Source organism: Coregonus lavaretus (genome assembly GCF_964263955.1).
Source record: "Coregonus lavaretus genome assembly, chromosome: 5".
Lineage (NCBI taxonomy): Eukaryota > Metazoa > Chordata > Actinopteri > Salmoniformes > Salmonidae > Coregonus > Coregonus lavaretus.
In genome coordinates this window covers 65,516,857-65,543,924 of record NC_139992.1, presented here as the reverse complement: position 1 = coordinate 65,543,924, position 27,068 = coordinate 65,516,857, and the positions used below count along the sequence as shown (strand labels likewise).

The 27,068-nt window shown below is 43.8% G+C and overlaps 1 protein-coding gene across 3 annotated transcripts in view; it reads right to left on the bottom strand.

Moving 5' to 3' along the window:
* LOC311129793 (plakophilin-4-like) overlaps positions 1-27,068 on the bottom strand; it is a 129,588-nt gene that overhangs the window by 65,033 nt on the left and 37,487 nt on the right. For all 3 annotated transcript variants that reach the window (XM_084162241.1, XM_084162239.1, XM_084162240.1), the window contains exon 3: positions 10,991-11,103. In XM_084162241.1, the coding sequence (XP_084018367.1) occupies positions 10,991-11,103 (113 nt within the window). The remainder of the gene's footprint in view (positions 1-10,990; positions 11,104-27,068) is intronic.

Here is a 27,068-nt window from a genome sequence, read left to right as displayed (position 1 = left end):
CTGAGTGCTGCTATTGGATGAGGAGATGCTTCGTATGAGGACCTCAGGGTTATTACTAGTCAAGAAAGGAGCTTCATGATTTAGGGTACACTCTACTTTCAAGAGCGGAAGCACTATACCCACATAGAACTATACTGGCTATGGCAAATTACTTCTAAACGGGCAAGCCACAAAGAGACATAGCCACTAGAGACCTCATTTAATCTACACAATACATTGTATACACTGGGTGTGTCCGAAATGGCACCCTACTCCCTATGGGCCCTGGTCAAAAGTAGTGCACTACATGGGGAATAGGGTATCATTTCAGACGCAGACAGTGTCCCACACAATCCAACATGTTGTTGCCTTTTCCATTAGTCAAGAAACCAGACCAATAATAATCTGCCTACCTGACTGACTCACTTAATCAAAGAGGCGATATGCATAAACCAACAGAGAACCCCGGTACTAATAGCAGCCACTAAAATGTGTCCATTAAGCAATTTCCCTCAAAAGTCACAGTCCATTAACCTCCTCTCTTATTTTCCCCAGCCGCATTTCACAATTAACATTCCTACTCAACAACACATCATCAGGTGTTCAAAATGATTCACTGTTATCCAATGCTGCATAGGTGGATTACTTCAAACCATATCTTCCAATTAGATACAGCATGCATCACCAATGGCACCCTATTCCCTATATAGTCAGTGGTGTAAAGTACTTAAGTAAAAATACTTACTCAAGTCGTTTTTTGGGGTATCTGTACTTTACTTTACTATTTATATTTTTGACAACTTTTACTTCACTACATTCCTAAAGAATAATGTTATTTTTACTCAATACATTTTCTCTGACACCCAAAAGTACTCATTACATTTTGAATGCTTAGCAGGACAGGAAAATTGTCAAATTCACACATTTATCAAGAGAGCATCCCTGATCATCCCTACTGCCTCTGATCTGGCGGACTCACTAAACCCCAATTATTAATTTGTAAATTATGTCTGAGTGTTGGAGTGTGCCCCTGGCTATCCGTAAATAAAATAAAAACAAGGAAATGGTGCCGTCTGGTTTGCTTAATATAAGGAATGTGAAATAATTAATCCTTAAGTACATTTTCGCAATTACATTTACTTTTGATACTTAAGTATCAAACCAAATACTTTTAGACTTTTACTCAAGTAATCTTTTACTGGGTGACTTTCACTTTTACTTGAGTCATTTTCTATTAAGGTATCTTTACTTTACTCAAGTATGACAATTGGGTACTTTTTCCACCACTGTATATAGTGCACTACTTTTGACCAGTGCCATTTAGGATGCACGAAATCTCAACACTTCCTTAAATAAATCCAGCAACGGCAATACATAAAATGACATCCATATAGCATCTCAAAGTGAGCATGCAGTGAGGAGAGTTAGCCAGACATAGGAAAAGCTCAGCGATTTGAACGTAATTTTGGCTAATAGGGTTGGTGTCTGGAATGACACATCGTCCCATCATCCTGTCCAAACATCGTTGATATACGATTGTATTGGCGGGAAGAACGCAATATAAAAGGACACATTGCTAAGCCTAGTTCTTTCTTTATCTAGTCTAGGCTGCAGAATGATTTTCAAATTGGTAGGCCTATATTTCTCTTGGCTATTAAAATACGCAGATCAGTTATAAAAGGTTACCTTTTAAAAACAAATATTATAGCCGTATTAAGTGTAGGCTGAGTTTGCTACTCTGAGAGAGAAAAGGTGAATATGCTGGTGTTCCTTGCCAGAAAACTTTAGGTAGGTCTACAACATGGTAAAAAACAACTAGACCTAATGGTTCCTCATTGTACTTTCGTATTTAATTTTAAATGTAGCCTATATTCAAATGCATCTTATTAGAAAAACATAGCCTATAGGAAAGGCTAAAATATTCTGTCAAACTTTGAAATACTTACAGTGGGGGAAAAAAGTATTTAGTCAGCCACCAATTGTGCAAGTTCTCCCACTTAAAAAAATGAGAGAGGCCTGTAATTTTCATCATAGGTACACGTCAACTATGACAGACAAATTGAGAGAGAAAAAATCCAGAAAATCACATTGTAGGATTTTTTATGAATTTATTTGCAAATTATGGTGGAAAATAAGTATTTGGTCAACTACAAACAAGCAAGATTTCTGGCTCTCACAGACCTGTAACTTCTTCTTTAAGAGGCTCCTCTGTCCTCCACTCGTTACCTGTATTAATGGCACCTGTTTGAACTTGTTATCAGTATAAAAGACACCTGTCCACAACCTCAAACAGTCACACTCCAAACTCCACTATGGCCAAGACCAAAGAGCTGTCAAAGGACACCAGAAACAAAATTGTAGACCTGCACCAGGCTGGGAAGACTGAATCTGCAATAGGTAAGCAGCTTGGTTTGAAGAAATCAACTGTGGGAGCAATTATTAGGAAATGGAAGACATACAAGACCACTGATAATCTCCCTCGATCTGGGGCTCCACGCAAGATCTCACCCCGTGGGGTCAAAATGATCACCAGAACGGTGAGCAAAAATACCAGGACCACACAGGGGGACCTAGTGAATGACCTGCAGAGAGCTGGGACCAAAGTAACAAAGCCTACCATCAGTAACACACTACGCCGCCAGGGACTCAAATCCTGCAGTGCCAGACGTGTCCCCCTGCTTAAGCCAGTACATGTCCAGGCCCGTCTGAAGTTTGCTAGAGTGCATTTGGATGATCCAGAAGAGGATTGGGAGAATGTCATATGGTCAGATGAAACCAAAATAGAACTTTTTGGTAAAAACTCAACTCGTCGTGTTTGGAGGACAAAGAATGCTGAGTTACATCCAAAGAACACCATACCTACTGTGAAGCATGGGGGTGGAAACATCATGCTTTGGGGCTGTTTTTCTGCAAAGGGACCAGGACGACTGATCCGTGTAAAGGAAAGAATGAATGGGGCCATGTATCATGAGATTTTGAGTGAAAACCTCCTTCCATCAGCAAGGGCATTGAAGATGAAATGTGGCTGGGTCTTTCAGCATGACAATGATCCCAAACACACCGCCCGGGCAACGAAGAAGTGGCTTCGTAAGAAGCATTTCAAGGTCCTGGAGTGGCCTAGCCAGTCTCCAGATCTCAACCCCATAGAAAATCTTTGGAGGGAGTTGAAAGTCTGTGTTGCCCAGCGACAGCCCCAAAACATCACTGCTCTAGAGGAGATCTGCATGGAGGAATGGGCCAAAATACCAGAAACAGTGTGTGAAAACCTTGTGAAGACTTACAGAAAACGTTTGACCTGTGTCATTGCCAACAAAGGGTATATAACAAAGTATTGAGAAACTTTTGTTATTGACCAAATACTTATTTTCCACCATAATTTGCAAATAAATTCATTAGAAATCCTACAATGTGATTTTCTGGATTTTCTTTTCTCATTTTGTCTGTCATAGTTGACGTGTACCTATGATAAAAATTACAGGCCTCTCTCATCTTTTTACGTGGGAGAACTTGCACAATTGGTGGCTGACTAAATACTTTTTTTCCCCACTGTATTTGCACTGTCAGTTTTCCCCCCCCACAAATGTAGGTTATTTTATACTGTTTAGGCTACTTTATTTATTTTTTAACTTGTAGGCCTATATTTTGGATTTGTACAGTTCAATAGGCAAAAGGCATATTCTAATAGGCCTATTCGTTTTTAGCTGAGGAACGCTCAATTCCGTTCTCTTATATCGAGATGGAGTTGAGTATTGATAACTGGTCGAGCGATTTGCTAGCAACAACATTGAGTCACCATCAGTCGATACTTGTAAAAAATTAGCAAACGCTTACCTGTTTGTCCTGTACAACTGCGGTCCTTCCACGGGGTGCTGAAATTCATACTTTTTTTTAAATATTGAATACAACCATCGACTCTTTCCTTATTTGTGTTGCTCAACTCAGCGCGAATGCGCTTTGCCAATTGAATCTCAGATTACATAGTACGTCAAGGCCGCTACGTCTCCAGTTGAGCAACACAAATTAGGAAAAAGTCGGTGGTTGTATTTGATAAAAGTTTTTATAAAAATTATGAATTTCAGCACTCCGGGGAAGGACAGCAGTTGTACAGGACAAACATAGCTACAGGTAAGTGTTTTCAGAATTTACATTTTTCGACTGATGGTGACTCAATGTGTTGCTAGCAAATTGTGCGAACAGTTATCAATACTCAACTCCACCTCGATTTAAGAGAACGGAGTTGAGCATTCCTCAGCTACATTGTTTTTAGCATAAGCTAATGTTCATTTGATTTTAAGTGTTAAAAAAGAATGTTATAAATAATCATGTGTTTTATCTGATTGTATATTTAGGATTTTTACAGTTCAATAGGCATAGTCTAAGGATAATAGGCCTATACATTTTTTACCTAAGCCAATGTTCATTCAAGAATGTTTTAGGCTAAATAATACTTTGCTTTATCTGATTGTTGTTGACTTATATAATGCACAATTTGTAAGATATTGAAAATAATGTTGTTTGTGAGACAACGCCGACACAAACTCCTCATTCGTAAATTTTTTGTTCCCGCTTTTTGAAAGTGCTGCTGCGGGAGCTTATGCCCGATTGCCCGTTGTGCAATTCTAGGGCATTAATAAACACTTCCACAATATTATAAATATTAGTTTATAAGTTTAACTTGTCAAAGTCATTTTTACTGCAATTTTTCTTTACAGTAGCCTATGTGTAAGCCTATATTATTGGCTGTTTGATTTTCCGACGGCACAATTTATTTTGCCAACACTTTGGTCAAGTAAAGCAGAAATGTACCCGGTTTTTTAAATGTCCTATTCGATTAGTCTATCTTGCAATTGTTTGTTCTCTCTCTCATTATTACTATACTATGTTTTTATTTAGGCTATTTGCAAACAACTAGACGAACAAGTAACATTCAAATCGAATGGATATTGGGGAGAAAAAGGAAATTACGATTTTAAAACAATAAGCCAGACAACTCAGTGTCCCTTGCAAAAGGCACAAGATCATCCGACATAGGAGAGGGAAGAAAACATGTTAGGCCCTATCTGACATTTTGCGCGTCTTTGGTGCTCTCTGCTCTTTCTACAATCTACAGTGCCTTGCATAAGTATTCACCCCACTTAGACTTTTCCACATTTTATTGTGTTATAACCTGGAATTAAAATGTATTTAATTAGGATTTTTTGTCACTGATGTACACAAAATAGTCTAATATGCTTCTCATCGCCCTGAGAAGACAATCACCATGGTGAAGCATGGTGGTGCCAGCATCATGTTATGGGGATGCTTTTCATTGGCAGGGACTGGGAAACTGTTCAGGATTGAGGGCAAAATGGATAGAGCCAAATTACATTTACATTTTAGTCATTTAGCAGACGCTCTTATCCAGAGCGACTTACAGTTAGTGAGTGCATACATTTTCATACTGGTCCCCCGTGGGAAACGAACCCACATCCCTGGCGTTGCAAGCGCCATGCTCTACCAACTGAGCTACACGGGACAAATCCAGGCAAGTTCTAAAGGAAAACCTGTTCCAGTCTGCAAGAGACCTGGGACTGGGGCAGAGGTTCACCTTCCAGCAGGGCAATGACCCTAAACACACAGCCAAACCGACACTGGTGTGGTTTAAAAACAACAACCTGAATGTCTTAGTGGCCCAGTCCTCAATCCGATTTGAGAATCTGTAGCAAGACTTGAAAGTTGCTGTTCACCAACGGTCCCCATCCAACTTAAATCCATTTTAATTTCAGGTTGTAACACCAGGAATTACACCTGGAAAAGGGGGGTGAATACTTATGCAAGTCACTGTACATTGTTCTCTTACATTATGTTAATATTTTAAATGCCACATATGTATGAAATGTATTAGGCTATGGCAAATAGAGAATAGGCATTTGGCATGTCGCCCTGCTGCGCTGTTTTGCACTGCCAGACTCCGGAGGTGTAGTCAAATTCAAATATGCTAAACCATCGTTTGTGACATCACGATGTCCTCATCATCAAAAAATAAAACATAAAACATTATTTTGCCACATGCGCCGAATACAACAGGTGTAGACATTACAGTGAAATGCTTACTTACAAGCCCTTAACCAACAATGCAGTTTAATAACAAATTGCAGCAGTAAAATAAAATAACAGTAGGGAGGTTACAGTGGGGAAAAAAAGTATTTAGTCAGAAACCAATTGTGCAAGTTCTCCCACTTAAAAAGATGAGAGAGGCCTGTCATTTTCATCATAGGTACACGTCAACTATGACAGACAAATTGAGAAAAAAAAATCCAGAAAATCACATTGTAGGATTTTTAATGAATTTATTTGCAAATTATGGTGGAAAATAAGTATTTGGTCACCTACAAACAAGCAAGATGTTTGGCTCTCACAGACCTGTAACTTCTTCTTTAAGAGGCTCCTCTGTCCTCCACTCGTTACCTGTATTAATGGCACTTGTTTGAACTTGTTATCAGTATAAAAGACACCTGTCCACAACCTCAAACAGTCACACTCCAAACTCCACTATGGCCAAGACCAAAGAGCTGTCAAAGGACACCAGAAACAAAATTGTAGACCTGCACCAGGCTGGGAAGACTGAATCTGCAATAGGTAAGCAGCTTGGTTTGAAGAAATCAACTGTGGGAGCAATTATTAGGAAATGGAAGACATACAAGACCACTGATAATCTCCCTCGATCTGGGGCTCCACGCAAGATCTCACCCCGTGGGGTCAAATTGATCACAAGAACGGTGAGCAAAAATCCCAGAACCACACGGGGGGACCTAGTGAATGACCTGCAGAGAGCTGGGACCAAAGTAACAAAGCCTACCATCAGTAACACACTACGCCGCCAGGGACTCAAATCCTGCAGTGCAAGACGTGTCCCCCTGCTTAAGCCAGTACATGTCCAGGCCCGTCTGAAGTTTGCTAGAGTGCATTTGGATGATCCAGAAGAGGATTGGGAGAATGTCATATGGTCAGATGAAACCAAAATATAACTTTTTGGTAAAAACTCAACTCGTCGTGTTTGGAGGACAAAGAATGCTGAGTTGCATCCAAAGAACACCATACCTACTGTGAAGCATGGGGGTGGAAACATCATGCTTTGGGGCTGTTTTTCTGCAAAGGGACCAGGACGACTGATCCGTGTAAAGGAAAGAATGAATGGGGCCATGTATCGTGAGATTTTGAGTGAAAACCTCCTTCCATCAGCAAGGGCATTGAAGATGAAACGTGGCTGGGTCTTTCAGCATGACAATGATCCCAAACACACCGCCCGGGCAACGAAGGAGTGGCTTCGTAAGAAGCATTTCAAGGTCCTGGAGTGGCCTAGCCAGTCTCCAGATCTCAACCCCATAGAAAATCTTTGGAGGGAGTTGAAAGTCCGTGTTGCCCAGCGACAGCCCCAAAACATCACTGCTCTAGAGGAGATCTGCATGGAGGAATGGGCCAAAATACCAGCAACAGTGTGTGAAAACATTGTGAAGACTTACAGAAAACGTTTGACCTGTGTCATTGCCAACAAAGGGTGTATAACAAAGTATTGACAAAACTTTTGTTATTGACCAAATACTTATTTTCCACCATAATTTGCAAATAAATTCATTAAAAATCCTATAATGTGATTTTCTGGATTTTTTTTTCTCATTTTGTCTTTCATAGTTGACGTGTACCTATGATGAAAATTACAGGCCTCTCTCATCTTTTTAAGTGGGAGAACTTGCACAATTGGTGGCTGACTAAATACTTTTTTGCCCCACTGTATATACAGGGGGTACCGGTACAGAGTCAATGTGCGGGGGCATCGGTTAGTCAAGGTAATTGAGGTAATATGTGCATGTTGGTAGAGTTAGTGACTATGCATAAATAATAAACAGAATAGCCGCAGCGTAAAAGAGGGGGTTGGGGGTGGGGTGGGGGGGCAATGCAAATAGTCTGGGTAGCCATGATTAGCTGTTCATTAGTCTTCTGCCTTGGGGGTAGAAGCTGTTAAGAAGCCTTTTGGACCTAGACTTGGCGCTCCGGTACCGCTTGCCGTGCGGTAGCAGAGAGAACAGTCTATGACTAGGGTGGCTGGAGTCTTTGATAATTTTTTGGCCCTTCCTCTGACACCGCCTGGTATAGAGGTCCTGGATGGCAGGAAGCTTGGCCCCAGTGATGTACTGGGCCGTACGCACTACCCTCTGTAGTGCCTTGCGGTCGGAGGCCGAGCAGTTGCCATACCAGGCGGTCATGCAACCAGTCAGGATGCTCTCGATGGTGCAGCTGTAGAATTTGTTGAGGATCTGAGGATCCATGCCAAATCTTTTCAGTCTCCTGAGGTGGAATAGGCTTTGTCGTGCCCTCTTCGTGACTGTCTTGGTGTGTTTGGACCATGATAGTTTGTTGGTGATGTGGACACCAAGGAACTTGAAGCTCTCAACCTGTTCCACTACAGCCCTGTCGATGAGAATGGGGGCGTGCTCAGTCCTCTTTTTTTCCCTGTAGTCCACAATCATCTCCTTTGTCTTGATGACGTTGAGGGAGAGGTTGTTATCCTGGCACCACACGGCCAGGTCTCTGACCTCCTCCCTATAGGCGGTCTCATCCTTGTCGGTGATCAGGCCTACCACTGTTGTGTCGTCGGCAAACTTAATGATGGTGTTGGAGTAGTGCCTGGCCATGCAGTCATGGGTGAACAGGGAGTACAGGAGGGGACTGAGCACGCACCCCTGAGGGGCCCACATGTTGAGGATCAGCGTGGCAGATGTGTTGTTACCTACCCTTACCACCTGGGGGCGGCCCATCAGGAAGTCCACGATCCAGTTGCAGAGGGAGGTGTTTAGTCCCAGGGTCCTTAGCTTAGTGATGAGCTTTGAGGGCACTATGGTGTTGAACGCTGAGCTGTAGTCAATGAATAGCATTCTCACGTAGGTGTTCCTCTTGTCCAGGTGGGAAAGGGCAGTGTGGAGTACAATAGAGATTGCATCATCTGTGGATCTGTTGGGGCGGTATGCAAATTGGAGTGGGTCTAGGGTTTCTGGGATAATGGTGTTGATGTGAGCCATGACCAGCCTTTCAAAGCACTTCATGGCTGCAGACGTGAGTGCTATGGGTCGGTAGTCATTTAGGCAGGTTATCTTAGTGTCCTTGGGCACGGGGACTATGGTGGTCTGCTTGAAACATGTTGGTATTACAGACTCAGTCAGGGACATGTTGAAAATGTTAGTGAAGACACTTGCCAGTTGGTCAGCGCATGCTCGGAGTACACGTCCTGGTAATCCGTCTGGCCCTGCGGCCTTGTGAATGTTGACCTGCTTAAAAGTCTTACTCACATCGGCTACAGAGAGCTTGATCACATAGTCATCCGGAACAGCTGATGCTCTCATGTATGCTTCAGTGTTGCTTGCCTCGAAGCGAGCATAGCAGTGATTTAGCTCATCTGGTAGGCTTGTGTCACTGGGCAGCTCGCGGCTGTGCTTCCCTTTGTAGTCTGTAATAGTTTCAAGCCCTGCCACATCCGACGAGCGTCAGAGCCGGTGTAGTACGATTCAATCTTAGTCCTGTATTGACTCTTTGCCTGTTTGATGGTTCGTCGGAGGGCATAGTGGGATTTCTTATAAGCGCCCAGGTTAGATTCCCGCTCCTTGAAAGTGGCAGCTCTACCCTTTAGCTCAGTGCAGATTTACATTTACATTTACATTTTAGTCATTTAGCAGACGCTCTTATCCAGAGCGACTTACAGTTAGTGAATACATTTTTTTTTTTTTTTTTATACTGGCCCCCCGTGGGAATCGAACCCGCAACCCTGGCGTTGCAAACGCCATGCTCTATCAACTGAGCTACATCCCTGCCGGCCATTCCCTCCCCTACCCTGGACGACGCTGGGCCAATTGTGCGCCGCCCATGAGTCTCCTGGTCGCGGCCGGCTGCGACAGAGCCTGGATTCGAACCAGGATCTCTAGTGACACAGTTAGCACTGCGATGCAGTGCCTTAGACCACTGCGCCACTCAGGAGTTATGTGTTGCCTGTAATCCATGGCTTCTGGTTGGGGTATGTACGTACGGTCACTGTGGGGACGACGTCATCGATGCACTTATTGATGAAGCCAGTGACTGATGTGGTGTACTCCTCAATGCTATCGGAAGAATCCCGGAACATATTCCAGTCTGTGCTAGCAAAACAGTCCTGTAGCTTAGCATCTGCATCATCTGACCACTTCCTTATTAACCGAGTCACTGGTGCTTCCTGCTTTAGTTTTTGCTTACGGCTGTCATACATCGTCGATAGACAACGCAATCGTAAAATCGCCCAACCCTATTGGCTAATGCGAATAAATTAAGCCTCCCATGGACATATTTGTGTGTGGTGGTCAGTGGGGCATGAGGAGGAACAGCACAGCGTCTTAACTGATGTGATGGGAATAGTTCAAACTTCCTCTAGCTCAGCTCAGCCCAGGCAGCAACCCAAGGACTGCTAGCCATATACTATACAGTACAGTAGCACTTCACTAAAGCCTCATTTATACCCTATGCAAGTGCGCAACGCAATTAGCTATGCAAAATGGCTAGCAAAAATAAGTGTGCATCGGCGCAATTTGTAACTCGACGCAAGTACGCAGGATCAACATTTTGTTTAGCTAATTGCGTTCTTGCGTACAATATAAATTAGGCCAAGCAGAGAACATCCCACCATTTCTTCCTGTTACTGTCCACATTAACCATTTGTTACATCTGCTACCATAGACAACATACTGTGTTTTTATATTTTTTTTATCTCAGCAATGTAATGGCTAGTCAAACTGAAAGGTGAATTGATGTGAACATCTAGGATGACGCCTCCATCTCTGATCTATATAGATTTCAGTACACTGCCACTGTATTCCCGTGCCAAGAGGCTAAACTACAGCCCACTGCTGCGACTGAGGAAGTAGCTATGTGCCAAGCTATGACCAGCATGTAGGCTCTCTCTGTGTGTATGTGTGTATGCATGCATGTGTGTATGAGCGTGTGTGCTCATTACCTGCCGCTCTCAGTGCCTGGCGACTCGGCCCCAAGTCTGCATCTTTCCAGCTGATTGGCCACAATCTGTCTCTCCACCTCCAGCTCCCTTGTCAGCCTCTCAAACTGGAGCTCCTACAGAAAGACACAAGGACAAGACACAGTCAGGAACACAAGGTCAGAGATGCCATGCCTTATAGAATGGCTCCCTTGTAAAATAGGTATTCTGGTCTGAGTGGGATTTCCTGGTTAAATAAAGGTACAATAAAAATACATGGGTGCCTCTCCAATGAAGATGATGATGACAAGGAGGAAGGATAACAGTTTGACAGCTCTGAGGAACATTAGCGTGTACAGACCGCACCATAGATGTATTAAAACAGCCCACACACAATAGTTCCCTAATAGCTTGAGGAAATTATATGCCTTAGAAAACAAAGAAACCATTTAAAACACACACACACAGTCCCACATGTGCATGACAATGCACAGCCCACACACAGAGATTGAAGCACCATTTAGCCTGGGTACAAATAGTGTTATTCAACCTTGCTTCTACTAGCTTGTCTGCAGGGAGCAATGCAGGAATCAGCATCCGACTCTCCTAATTATCGAACCCCAGTGAGGCTGCCTGCCTAGGGTTCTACCTGGGCTCTCTCTCTGTGTCTCAGCCTGGCTTCAAGCACTGCAGCATATCACAGGAAGAGAGACTCAGATATACAAACGCGCAGACACACACACGCATGCATACAGTACACTACTAGACCTATATGTATAAACCACACACACACACACACGAGCACACCACACAAACACACACACACACACACTACACTACACTACTACAACCATACATCACGCACAGCCCTTTCCTTGCACCCATGACACCCCACTCTATCACACACAGACATGCTGGGACTCAGTCTGTTTCTCTCTCTCATGTACACAGACCCATTCCCACTCACCTTAATAGGCGATAATCTAGCTAGCCTAGCTTTCTCGCTCTCTCCAGCCAAGCTGTAGTTCCCTCCATAAAGCAGCAGCCAGCACCCAGTCACAGCCACAGCACTCTACTCCTCAAGAGGAAGTTAGCCACTGTCTCCGTGGCTTCAGGCTGCCCACTTTTCACACCTCATCTCCACCACTCCTCTTTAAGCTCTGGAGGTGCTACAAGAATGTTTCTCTTGACTAGAGACTCATTTGGCTCAGAAGAGAGCGCTAGCTAGTGCTCCCCCTCCCTAACACCCACCCACCCACCCTCCCTCCCTCCCTCCCTCCCTCCCTCCCCTCCTCCGCCTGCCTTGCATTGCCTTGTCCCCTCCCCTCCTCTGCTATACTCTCCCCTGGCTCAGTAGTGGTCATGTGCAGCCTGGCTGCTGCAGACTGGGGAGATGGGAGCTCTGCTAAGCCCTGCCGCTCCACACAGGGAGAGAGACAGAGACACAGGCCACGCTGCAGTTTCCTCAGGAAGTAGAAACATTTACACTGTGGCTCTGCTCCCGCCACTAGCACACACAGAATACAGGATACTACACTGGAACAGGGACAGAAACAGACCCATGTGTACAGTATACTATAGCCCGCTGTCCTGACAGGAAGACTGACACTGATATACTTAGAAGGAAATGATCAATCAATCCTTTGTGGCAGCCGCTTTAGAGACGTATAGAATATGAGAGGGAAAATTATTTTCTGTTCAAGAATCAAGAATCTGTGTGCTATTGTATAGATGTAGTCAACAAAGATAATGGCATAGAGAACATGTTAAGACTACATCTCATTATCGGTTTAGTCTGACTCTAGCTATTACAGGTTCTCTCAGAGTTATTTAATAGAATATAATTAAAACGTCATGGTCTTCGAGACGATATCTTTTTAATGACGTCTAGCAAAATATGTCCCCGGGTGATCTTATAACTGCTCATCCATCTGAATGAAGCTCAACACTGCGATCTAACAGCACTAGTGTACTGTGTGTGTGTGTGTGTGTGTGTGTGTGTGTGTGTGTGTGTGTGTGTGTGTGTGTGTGTGTGTGTGTGAGTGTGTGTGTGTGTGTGCAAACCCAACAGCTTGTGACTATCCCCATGCACTCTCAGCAGCACTGCAGCAATCACACCACATTATACATAATATTAAACTTCTCTGAGCGCATGAAGATCACTGATATGTGCATGTCTCTGCACATTACACTTTCATATGCATCTCTTCAAAGCGTGTGTGCAGTTTGACTGGCTACGCTGTCAGATCACTGATGCGGGAGTATCTGTTTAGACTACAGCAGAGTAGTTGGGTATAAAAACAGATAAAGGGTGCCCTATCCTTTCAAACGCACATAAAACCTCTGAACAAGTCGACTTTACAGTTCACTGTGTACGCTAAGAGAGTTCTGGTCATCAGTTGGCATCACAGAGAAAAGTAGGCCACCAGGATCCAAGAGTTAATATTGTGGTACAGAGAGTGTTGTTATCTATAAGAAATAACATTTGAGAGCCTGATAGAAACACAGATAACGGGTTATGTCCCAAATGGCACCCTATTCCCTATATACAGAAGCAGGATTTTAATTTGAGCCAGTTTGCTACAGCAGGAAAATAATGGCAATTATAATTAATGGATTTTTTTTGTAGGCTATGATACATTTTAGTTAGGGCAAATCAAGTCTGACAATTTCAAGTGGAAATTACAAACTTTAGAAGCCTTTTTAAACCTCAAATACACTACAAGTTTGCATTTCCTGCCATGCAGGAAAATTCTCAGCAACAAAAGTGATCAAACGAAGATCCTATATCTGTACTGCACTACTTTTGACCAGAGCCTATATAGGGAATAGGGTGCCATTTGGGATGCATTTGCCATTTGGAATGGAAGGGGTGAACGACCCTTCCAGGAAGAAAATAACACAGATAGGATTCAGTTCCACAGATTCCTCCTCTCTCATTGGCTCACTGCGGGAAAAACTTGTCACATGATACAACACGATCCTATCATGGACCATTTACGACCAGAAAAATGTTTTAAATCGCACATTCTTGAAGATGTACACATGCTTGTGAGTAAACACAAAGAAATAGGTGTCTTATGTCATGAACATGGTTGGTTCACCATTTGTTTGCCTTCTAATCTAATGTCCTGTTTGACTGTGCAGCCTTGCATGTCCGAGGGGCGGAAAGTTGGTCTCAGAGCTACTAGATAAGGCACAGCCAAGGGCAAACAGTGTTGCTTTCTTCTATTGAATAACTCCAATGCAGCAGGTTTCTATTGAATCCAGATTGTGTTTATGATGAAACAGGGCAGAGGTATGCCACGTATGCTGCTGCCATACGGTGCTAAAGGCTTGATCCCAGCTCCAAGCCTGTCTTACCCACGCTCTGTACCCCTCCACTGTGGATGCATGCCTGCATGGAGGAGATGCAGAGCTTCCTGTATGAAGCAGAGCTAGCTAGCCTCTCCTTCTCCACCCTGCAGCAAACAATCTGCTCTGTCCTGTCCTCTCTCAGGTGGCCATAAATATTATGAATACGTCGTCCTCAACACCACTCTCCTTGTCCTTTATTAGCCTATGAAGCAAAAAAGAAAACATATTTTATGACTTTTACCTCTCTCTCTCATACATTTCACCAGGAATTTCCAGAGGGTAGGTCATCACGAGCCTTATGAAGCCCATGACACATGTGGATCCAATACATTCATTATTAGCTTCTCATACCAGGCTGTTACAGATGTAGGATCTTCATTTGATCACCCTTTTGCAGTAGAAATGTCCTGCAATGCAGGACATTTAAAATGTATAGTGTATTTTTGAGGTTTAAAAAGGCTCCTAAAGTTTGTAATTTCCACTTTGAAATTTAAGACTTGATTTTCTCTTTTACAAAAATAATGGATCAACCCCTACAAAAATGTAAATGAATTATAATCCACGTAATAATTCACATTTCCTGTTGATGCAGGATTATTTTCCTATGTAGCAAACTGGTTCAAATTAAGATCCTACATCTGTACTTGTCGCTACGGGCGGCAACCTAATGAAACAAGGGCAAAGACAACAGGGCCTAAGTGGCACGTCCATTACAGCCTCAAATAGAACGTCTCTGCTCTGGTCTCCATGTATAATTCATTGAGTTTGCAGAGTCAGTGAAACGCAAAATGGGACACATCTATTCAACTTAATGATGCGACGCGTCAGGACAAAGGCTGTGGTATTGACCATTAAACAAGGGCCGTACTTATTTAGTCCATATGGCGAGGGGTGGTGGCCTGGTGGGGGGGTGCGGCGAGAGCCCTCTGTCCCCCCTCGGTCCGTGCTAGGCTTAGTGGAAGAAGGGTTAGAGACAATGGAGGCTGGTCGTCCTGTACCAACATGTGCTTTGCTCAGCTCTGCTCATTGTTCGGCATGACAATGAGTGTCAGTCCGCAGGCCTGACTGCCCTGTCACCCAGCGCTGAATCAGATCCTGTCCCCCTCTGTCTCGGCCTGTCCTACTGCATAGGGCCCAGTACAAGCAGATGACACATCACCACGCCACGGGTTGCATGACCCTTGCAGACGCTTAATGGACAGTGACTCCGGTAGACTCAGCTCAAAGCTCCAAGCATGGCCTCTACTCTGCTCTGACCTGTCGTGCAGCCTCAGCACATCCTCTCACTCCACCTACAGGTCTACACTTGACATGATGGGCTGCATCCTAAAATAGCACCCTATTTTTTATTGAACCTTTATTTATCCAGCAAGTCCCATTGAGAGGTCCCTTCATCCTTTATAGTGCACTACTTGTAATTCATGAAGTCATTTGGAGGGCCACTCGCAAACCTTTTCCACAATTCTGTAAATGTAATTTTCTCTGCTGAAAATGAAATTCTATGAAATAGAACAAGTAGGAATTAAAGAGTTAGGTGGTTTAGGTCACTTTCAATACCACATAAAGCATGAGAAAGACTGCAACACTGGCATTGTAACTTCATACCAGAAAGGAAGAGAAGCAGAGAAGTATTTTGCCCTATAGGCCAGGCACAGTGAGGTCACAACAACGCAATACAGGCTCAACTGTGTCAGTGTATTTTTAGTAGCAGAGTCATACAGTATATAGAGTTATAGGGCTCTGATTAGAAGCTGTTGATAACTTCCATTCAAACAGGCTCTCCTCTCCTCCTCTCCAGGCCTGATTGGGTATGATTGAGCCATCATGTTCAGAGGGAAAGTATGGGTGACGCTGGCTTGGCCGCCTTGGGCCAGAAGAAGTATGGGCTTTTTGAAACGCTCTTTGTCAGCTTTCAAACATCAGCTCCGACATACTAATCACACACTTATGCCGTGATATAAATATCTCAGCCAGAGCATGCAAATATAATAATAAATGCCATTTAACAGACACTTTTATCCAACGCGACTTACAGTCATGTGTGCATACATTTTATGTATGGGTAGTCCCGGGAATCGAACCCACTACCTTGGCGTTACAAGCACCATGCTCTATCAACATAGCTACAAAGGACCATATGAAACCATGAGGGGATAGTCTAGCTCCAGTGTTCAACAGTAGGCTCCTCATGTCCTGTCCCAGATGCACACCAAGCATCCTCCTCCTCACACCACATCACTGTTTTGGTGGATATTTTTTAACACTTACATTCCACTCTACTTACATATTTATTACACTTAATTGAGACAGTAATGACACGAGAAGGCGAGACAGTCAAGTGGGAGAGACAGTGAGAAAGGCGGACCAAGGGATTCACCCAGGTCTTTGGTGGGGAGAAGCATGTGGTTAGAGCTGGGAGCTAGGCCACTGGCTCTGTACAGTTTTGTGAAGTGGGAATATACATGTTGTAATTGGATTGAATTGAGGAGGCCCAATGAGAGGTAGAGCCAGAGGTGACGTGTCACTCTCCTAGACGCGTCCTCACGCTCTGCTCTACCATTGGACAGAGATAGAGACAAGAAATGACAATATACGACGTGTCAGCATATTACCATCCCGAGCAGCGAAGGATTTCAATATATTTTATGCAGCACTTTAATGCATATCTAATGCTTTTGTAGCATGATGGGTATTGTGACGGAAAACAGCGAGAGATTTTCTTGTAGTTATTTTGCGAGGTCTGAGACCGTTTGAAAGGTGACATAGTAGCACTAGTTCTAATCCTACTGTACTTCACATTTTTCTACCCCATTGCCATGACAGATGAATATCATTACAATTATTGTCATCGTCATCATGGGGTTCGTTGAAATTTCTAAAGCCACTTTCTCAAACTGATGATCCTGCGGACAGCGACTGCTCAGACACAAACAACAGTAACAATATGAATCGTCAACATAAACAATCCCAATCTGCTACAGCAGTTCATAGGCCTTTTCTACAACAATCTAGGTGATGGAATTCAAAGGAAGTCCACTGGCATTAGTTAGACCTGGAAGTGAAGCTATAGCATTCTACAGAAGACCACTAGTAGACTACTAGTGAATTAATAATATATTAATAGTAGACCTTTCAGTGTGGGAACAAAGGCAGTCCCTTTCTTCAACATGCCTCCTACCTGACTTTAGTGAAGGAGAGAGCAGTGCGGTACAGTACTGATGACATCATGACTAGCCCGTCAGTGAATACAGTCAAATTAACGATTGAGAAGCCATGATGCGGAGATGAGTGAAATAGAAGTCAATTTCCTGCTGTCGACTCAGCACTTCCTTCCCCACACACATATATAGCAGATAGACAGGAATGGTGAAGTACTCAACATTGAATACATTTCAACTCTATATCTGACATGGTACAGGTGTCTTCTTTTTTGTAAGCCCTTAACCATGTGTGTGAGGTGTATACTTTTGTTTCAAAGTAGAGTTGATTAAGACTACCAATAAATACTCTGTGTGACCCTGATTTAGCCCACTGCAGTAAAAGGTTATTAATTATATTTATGCTAAAATGTTTATTCTATTCTCCTGAGCCATTTACTTTATGTTCGTATTTTTATATTTTATTATTTATTATTGTTGCATTGTCGAGAAGGAACTTGCAAGTAAGCATTTCGTTGATATCCTGTACATATGACTAATAAAACTTTAAACTCACATACAGCAGACAGACAGGAACAGTGAGTTATATCACAGCAATCTGTGCTCCAGCCCCGGCAGCAGAGGATGTCCAAATCCCTCTATTAATTAAGACTAGAGATCTTATCTGACTTTTATTTCTCACTTCTTCTCTGTTTCTATTTGATGCTGCACTGGCCCAGCAACACTCAGTGTCCCATAAGGCTCTGGTCAAAAGTAGTGCACTACACAGGGAATAGTGTGCCATTTGGGGCTCAAACTGGGGTCTGATCGGATCCAAGCACTGTAGGAAGAGGGCGCGGACGCTTGTCATCCAAAAGGGCTGCAGGTTCATTATGGATGCAGAGGGACATTTTACGTAACTAAGGCAGATGGCTTTTTCCTTTACCGGGGGTTGAGAGAAATCCTCTGGAAACATATTTGTTCATTAAGTGGCAATGGGGCTTGACAATTCTGCTTTCTAGCAGCAGCAGTGTGTGGCTGCTAATGTATTCTGATGAGGCCCACGACATAGCTGAATGTGGGAGGGAGGGAGAGAGAGAGAGAGAGAGAGAGAGAGAGAGAGAGAGAGAGAGAGAGAGAGAGAGAGAGAGAGAGAGAGAGAGAGAGAGAGAGAGAGAGAGAGAGAGAGAGAGAGAGAGAGAGAGAGAGAGAGAGAGAGAGAGAGAGAGAGAGAGAGAGAGAGAGACTGGTCCTGAGGAGAGACAGACAGACAGCATTATTACTCACTGGAAATCACTGCTACACAAAGTCACCTTGGGACAAAACACTGATTTTGGGAAGAACAAGGTACAGGCTGCAGTAGTGACATACATTTGTAAGCAATAAGCATAACACAATGCTAGCAAAGTGAACAAGAAACTCTAAGCACTGAACAAGATAACCTATTTCAAGGCCTCCAACAACACTACTTAAAAGGTCATAACTTAATCTAAAAACCTCAAGTAATATGAAGAATTTCATGGAACGCTATTCATCACTTGCCTGACGACTCGCCCTGAATTTAATTTAATTCGATCAGCCTGAAACTGCCACCCTAGAAGTCCTCTTTGTGCGTTGTACAAAACAAATTGATTAGTGATTGGATCGTCTCTATCAAAATTGATAATGTCATTATCTGGCCCAACCCATCGGTTTCTGGGACCAATCAGAATGGTCAGAATGTGTTCGCATTCTAGAAATCGTTGGGGAGGGAGGCAAATCCAGACTCATCGTGGAGAAGAAATGTTAATGGGCATGGCATTTGGCTGGAGTGATTTTTTAAAATGTATTTGTTTAAATTAAAAAATAAATGCATTGTTGGTTAAGGGCTGTAAGTAAGCATTTCACTGTAGTGTCTACACCTGTTGTATTCGGTGCATGTGGTCAATAACATTTGATTTGATTTGATGTGGATGGGTAGCCAGGCAAATTCCTCACATTCTGTTGAAGTATTTTCACATATAGAGAACAAATCACTCTTCAACAAATCTCTGTTGACATTGTGTCAACAAACCTCTCTGAAGACAGTCTATGTGAAGTATGTCATTCAAGGTCTTCTGTACACTGTACATATGATCCTCAGTGCTCTAGCTTCTCACATGAAGACATTCACATAGATTACTAATGAAAGGACTGCATTAGAAACAAGCTCCCTGCAATCCTGGACCTCTATATCAGGCGGTGTCAGAGGAAGGCCCGAAAAAATTGTCAAAGGCTCCAGCCACCCAAGCCATAGACTGTTCACTCTGTTACCGTCCGGCAAATGGTACCGGGGCATCGGATCTCGGACCAACAGGCTCAGAGACAGCTTCTACCCCCAAGCCATAAGACTCCTAAATAGCCAGACTGCTAGATACTCAATTAATGGTACCTGCACTATCTGCACTGACTCTATCTTGCACTGACCCTACGCACACTCACTAGACTTTATATACACACTCACTCACACACACTACACTGTCACTCCAACACAAAATCCTCACACATTCACATACGCACACACACACACTTTACACTCATTATATGCTGCTGCTACTCTGTTCCTTATTCTTATCTATCTGGATGCCTAATCACTTTACCCTGCCTTCATGTACATATCTACCTCAAGTACCTCGGACCTCTGCACATTGATCTAGTACTGGTACTCCCTGTATATAGCTCCATTCTTGTGTATTGGGACACATACCGGGTCTCCACAGAGGACTTTACAGAGGAAGGTTAGTGTGGATTACTACAGAGAGCTACAGAGAGGGGTTGAGAAGATGAAAGGGCTTCTTTTAGCCTGACGACTCAAACTAAATTATTCCGCTGCTCGGTCGTTCGCTACAAGAAAGTAATGTCCGTGGGCGTGGCGTAGCGTTTGGCCGGAGCAAGGAGTCTGGGTAGCCAGGCAAGCCTTCTTTGGCAGCAAAAGCTAAAATAGAGGGCTTTACACAAGCTGATAAGTGACAAGCAGTCATAAATTAGTATAAATAATTAATACACAGATAATGTAGTTAACAATAGAACATCCACTCTGCTAGCCCTTTCTACTGTCGATTTCTACTGGGGATTTACAAGCCATTTAAAGAAGGAAGCTTACCGACTCGCAAAAATGACTTTAAATTCTCTCATTCTGTCAGAAAAGATTATTGCACAGAATACAGTCGTGGTCAAAAGTTTTGAGAATGACACAAATGCTAATTTTCACAAAGTCTGCTGCCTCAGTTTTTATGATGGCAATTTGCATATACTCCAGAATGTCATGAAGAGTGATCAGATGAATTGCAATTAATTGCAAAGTCCCTCTTTGCCATGAAAATGAACTTAATCCCCAAAAAACATTTCCACTGCATTTCAGCCCTGCCACAAAAGGACCAGCTGACATCATGTCAGTGATTCTCTCGTTAACACAGGTGAGAGTGTTGATGAGGACAAGGCTGGAGATCACTCTGTCATGCTGATTGAGTTAGAATAACAGACTGGAAGCTTTAAAAGGAGGGTGGTGCTTGAAATCAACCATGGTTACCTGCAAGGAAACGCGTGCCGTCATCATTGCTTTGCACAAAAAAGGCTTCACAGGCAAGGATATTGCTGCTAGTAAGATTGCACCTAAATCAACCATTTATCGGATCATCAAGAACTTCAAGGAGAGAGGTTCAATTGTTGTGAAGAAGGCATCAGGGCGCCCAAGAAAGTCCAGCAAGCACCAGGACCGTCTCCTAAAGTTGATTCAGCTGCGGGATCGGGGCACCACCAGTGCAGAGCTTGCTCAGGAATGGCAGCAGGCAGGTGTGAGTGCATCTGCACGCACAGTGAGGCGAAGACTTTTGGAGGATGGCCTGGTGTCAAGAAGGGCAGCAAAGAAGCCACTTCTCTCCAGGAAAAACATCAGGGACAGACTGATATTCTGCAAAAGGTACAGGGATTGGACTGCTGAGGACTGGGGTAAAGTCATTTTCTCTGATGAATCCCCTTTCCGATTGTTTGGGGCATCCGGAAAACACCTTGTCCGGAGAAGACAAGGTGAGCGCTACCATCAGTCCTGTGTCATGCCAACAGTAAAGCATCCTGAGACCATTCATGTGTGGAGTTGCTTCTCAGCCAAGGGAGTGGGTTCACTCACAATTTTGCCTAAGAACACAGCCATGAATAAAAAAAGGTACCAACACATTCTCGAGAGCAACTTCGACGACTAATGCCTTTTCCAGCATGATAGAGCACCTTGTCATAAGGCAAAAGTGATAACTAAGTGGCTCGGGAACAAAACATCGACATTTTGGGTCCATAGCCAGGAAACTCCCCTGACCTTAATCCCATTGAGAATTTGTGGTCGATCCTCAAGAGGCAGGTGGACAAACAAAACCCCACAAACTCCAAGCATTGATTATGCAAGAATGGGCTGTCATCAGTCAGGATGTGGCCCAGAAGTTAATTGACAGCATGCCAGGGCGGATAGCAGAGGTCTTGAAAAAGAAGGATCAACACTGCAAATATTGACTCTTTGCATAAACTTTTTGTAATTGTCAATAAAAGCCTTTGACACTTATGGAATGCTTGTAATTATACTTCAGTATACCATAGTAACATCTGACAAAAATATCTCATAACACTGAAGCAGCGAACTTTGTGAAGACAATACTTCATTCTCAAAACTTTTGACCATGACTGTACATCATTGACACATGTATGTACACAGTGAAAACAAGGTCAAAACAAATGAATAAACCAATGGATTGAGTTGGCTGTTATGATAAAACAGTTGACCACCATCACCATGGTCAATTATTTGGTAGCAGCCAAATACTTTTTAGGGGGGCAAGTGACCATAATCTTCAGGCAAGTAAAAACTTTCCCAATGGGCAAGTGCATCTGAGAAATGAATGCCAATCCCTGATGGTATTGCAGTACTTGTCAAATTCAACTTGTATTTTTAGCAAAGTTCTGTTCAACACTTAATGTGGTGCTGTGACCCCCACAAGGCCAGATCCAGCAGGCACACATCCCATCCACCTCACATTAATTCACCTCATATTCATTAAATCCTTCTTTAAATAATCGCCAACACGCAACTCCCCAAACTCTCATCTTATGGCAGTCAGACAAAAGCAATCAGATAGAAAGACATTGTAGTACCTCTTTGGTTTCACTACAAGTCTACTCTTCGCACGTCAACTTCATTGAGGACTTTAATTAGCCTGAGTGGGTGTTCATATCCATTCAGCCAACTATTAGTATTAGCTTAGGATTCATAATTAATTTCCCCATTCTGTAAATCAATAATAATATAATAATAATAATAATATGCCATTTAGCAGACGCTTTTATCCAAAGCGACTTACAGTCATGTGCGCATACATTTTTACGTATGGGTGGTCGCGGGGATCGAACCCACTACCCTGGCGTTACAAGCGCCATGCTCTACCAATTGAGCTACAGAGGACCATGTTGGTTTGACAAACAGAATGCGGCGCTGCTAGATTGGAGTTTAAATGTGGCTGTCTGTGACACAGATAAGAAGATGGACGAAGAGGAAGGACGTTTTTCTTTCTGCATCAGAAACATGAAAGTGGAGTTGCATCTTGGGCTGGATCATTAAAATGCCATTAAAGAGGCTGTCATCTGTGTGTCTGCTGATGTGACAGCCAGCACCTGGCATGAAGGCTGGCTGAGAGAGAAGAGACAGAGGTTGCGTCCCAAATGGCACCCTATTCCCTTCATAGTGCACTATTTTTTACCAGGAACCTATGGGCTCTGGTCAAAAGTAGTAGCTACACTATGTAGGGAATAGGGTGCCATTTGGGACGCAGACAGAGAAAGGGCGAGAGCCCAATCTGCTCTATCTAAAAGAGGATTCCTCTAATCTTACTTTGCATCTTATCAATGGCCATTTTATCACAAAGAAAAGATTTGGACTGTTTTGTTTCCCTCCAAAACCCACAATATTCTCTTTATACTGTACTGCAGATGAGGTGGTTTTGTAAGCTACACGTCAGAAGACAGTGTCTGCATCCCAAATGGCACCCTATTCCTTAAGGAGTGCACTACGTTTGAGCACCATAGGGCTCTGGTCAAAAGTAGTTCACTATATAGGGAATAGGGTGCCATTTGGGACGCATCCTATATCCTCCAAGCTCACATAAAACGGCCTGATGGTAGAGGGTTGCTGTGCTGTTGTGTTATTTTGCCTGGTTGGCTGCAACTGGCTGCACCACAAAAGCTGCTGTTATTATGATCTGCTGCTGTTGCTGTTGCTGATGATGCCTTCTACAGCTGAATGAAAGCAACACAAAAGCCAACATGCTTTTATAACCCAACAAAGATCCAAACTCTGCCTAAGAAGGGCAATCATTTCCTCCTTTTGGACTGCCATTCATCTGGGCATCACAAACATAAATTTACTCTGGGAGCTCGATAGCTAGGGGGGCCAGTATGAGAAAAAAAAAATGTGTGCACTCACTAACTGTAAGTCGCTCTGGATAAGAGCGTCCGCTAAATGACTAAAATGTAAATGTAAATGTATTTTCCAAGTTGTGGCTCCAGGCACGGTCTCTCTATGAGGAGAGCAATGTAGAAACGTTTGATCCTGCCGTAATACTGCCATTGCAGTGAATAGAGTAAGCCGACCTGCAGTGTTAGTTCAGCCTACCTCAGTGCTCGTTGGTGGGAGAGTCTGGGCTCTGTGCTGCTGAGAGAGCTGCTAGAGCTCATGGGTAATCCACCCTGGCACTGTGTCCACTTACTCCGCTTTCTGGTCTTCCTTAGTGGGCGGGTGCCAGCAGCGTTCGATTGAAGAGCATGCATTTAGTTTTACTAGTGTTTAAGCGCAGTTGGAGGCTACTGAAGGAGTGTTGTATGGCATTGAAGCTCGTTTGGAGGTTTGTTAACACAGTGTCCAATGAAGGGCCAGATGTATACAAAATGGTGTCGCCTGCGTAGAGGTGGATCTGAGAGTCACCAGCAGCAAGAGCGACATCATTGATATACACTGAGAAAAGAGTCGGCCCAAGATTGAACCCTGTGGCACCCCCATAGAGACGGCCATAGGTCCAGACAACAGGCCCTCCGATTTGACACATTGAACTCTATCTGAGAAGTAGTTGGTGAACCAGGCGAGGCAGTCATTTGAGAAAACAAGGCTATTTAGTCTGCCAATAAGAATGCGGTGGTTGACAGAGTTGAAAGCCTTGGCCAGGTCGATGAAGACGGCTGCACAGTACTGTCTATTATTGATCGCGGTTATAATATTGTTTAGGACCTTGAGCGTGGCTGAGGTGCACCCATGACCAGCTCGGAAACCGGATTGCATAGCGGAGAAGGTACGGTGGGATTCGAAATGGTCGGTGATCTGTTTGTTAACTTGGCTTTCAAAAACTTTTGAAAGGCAGGGCAGGATGGATATAGGTCTGTAACAGTTTGGATCACCCACCCATTTGAAGAGGGGGATGACCGCGGCAGCTTTCCAATCTCTGGGGATCTCAGACGTTACGAAAGAGAGGTTGAACAGGCTAGTAATAGAGGTTGCGACAATTTCGGCGGCTAGTTTTAGAAAGAAAGGTCCAGATTGTCTAGCCCAGATGATTTGTAGGGGTCCAGATTTTGCAGCTCTTTCAGAACATCAGCTGTCTGAATTTGTGTGAAGGAGAAGTGGGGGGGGGCATGGGCAAGTTGCAGCGGAGGGTGCAGAGCTGGTGGCCGGTGTAGTGGTAGCCAGGTGGAAAGCATGGCCAGCCGTAGCAAAATGCTTGTTGAAATTCTCGATTATTGTAGATTTATCGGTGGTGATAGTGTTTCCTAGCCTCAGTGCAGTGGGCAGCTGGGAGGAGGTGCTCTTATTCTCCATGGACTTTACAGTGTCCCAAAACTTTTTGGAGTTAGTGCTACAGGATGCTAATTTCTGTTTGAAAAAGTTAGCCTTTGCTTTCCTAACATCCCTGAAAAGTTGCATATCGCGGGGGCTATTCGATGCTAATGCAGTACGCCACAGGATGTTTTTGTGCTGGTCAAGGGCAGTCAAGTCTGAGGAGAACCAGGGGCTATATCTGTTCTTAGTTCTGTATTTTTTGAATGGGGCATGTTTATTTAAGATTGAGAGGAAATTACTTTTAAAGAACAACCAGGCATCCTCTACTGACGGAATGATATCTATATCCATCCAGGATACCTGGGCCAGGTCAATTAGGAAGGCCTGCTCGCTAAAGTGTTTTAGGGAGCGTTTGACAGTGATAAGGGGTGGTCGTTTGACCGCGGACCCGTTACGGACGCAGGCAATAAGGCAGTGATCGCTGAGATCCTGGTTGAAGACAGCGGAGGTGTATTTAGAGGGTAAGTTAGTCAGGATGATATCTGTGAGGGTACCCATGTTTACGGATTTAGGGTTGTACCTGGTAGGTTCATTGATAATTTGTGTGAGATTGAGGGCATCTAGTTTGGATTGTAGGATGGCCGGGGTGTTAAGCGTATCCCAATTTAGGTCACCAAGCAGTACGAACTCTTGAGGATAAATGGGGGGCAATCAATTCACATATGGTGTCCAGGGCACAGCTGGGGGCTGAGGGGGGTCTGTAGCAAGTGGCAACAGTGAGAGACTTATTTCTGGAAAGGTGGATTTTTAGAAGTAGAAGCTCAAACTGTTTGGGCACAGACCTGGATAGTATGATAGAGCTCTGCAGGCTATCTCTACAGTAGATTGCAACTCCACCCCCTTTGGCAGTTCTATCTAGACGGAAAATGTTGTAGTTGGGGATGAAAATTTCAGCATTTTTGGTGGCCTTCCTAAGCCAGAATTCAGACACTGCTAGAACATCAGGGTTGGCGGAGTGTGCTAACGCAGTGAATAACTCAAACTTAGGAAGGAGGCTTCTGATATTAACGTGCAGAAAACCAAGGCTTTTACGGTTACAGAAGTCAACAAATGATAGCTCCTGGGGAGTAGGAGTGATACTGGGGGCTGCAGGGCCTGGGTTAGCCTCTACATCACCAGAGGAACAGAGGAGGACTAGAATAAGGATACGGCTAAAGGCTTTAAGAACTGGTCTTCTAGTGCGTTGGGTACAGAGAATAAAGGGGGCAGATTTCCGGGCGTTGTAGAAAAGATTCAGGGCATTATGTACAGACAAGGATATGGAAGGATATGAGTACAGTGGAGGTAAACCTAAGCGTTGGGTAACAATGAAAGAGATAGCATCACTGGAGGCACTGATTGAGCCGGTCTCGGCGTGTATGGGGGGTGGAACAAAGGAACTATTTGAGGCAGTTTGAGAGGGACTTGGGGTTCTACAGTGAAATTGTATAATAAGAACTAACTGGAACAGCAATAGGCAAGGCATATTGACATGGGAGAGAGGCATAAAGCAATCACAGGTGTTATTAGAGAGAGCAAAGACAACAACTGGTAATGGCGATAAAGTTTGGGCTGAGGCTAAACAGAATAAACAGGACAGGGTACCGTGTAAAGGAACAGTCCAGCAGGCATCAGCTGTGCAGCTGAGTGATCATAAGGTCCAGTGAACAGCAATATGTGAGTCCGAGAGCAGTTCAAATTGGTGCTTCAGCACAGCGAGCAGGAAGCACGGTTGTAGTTTGCGTGT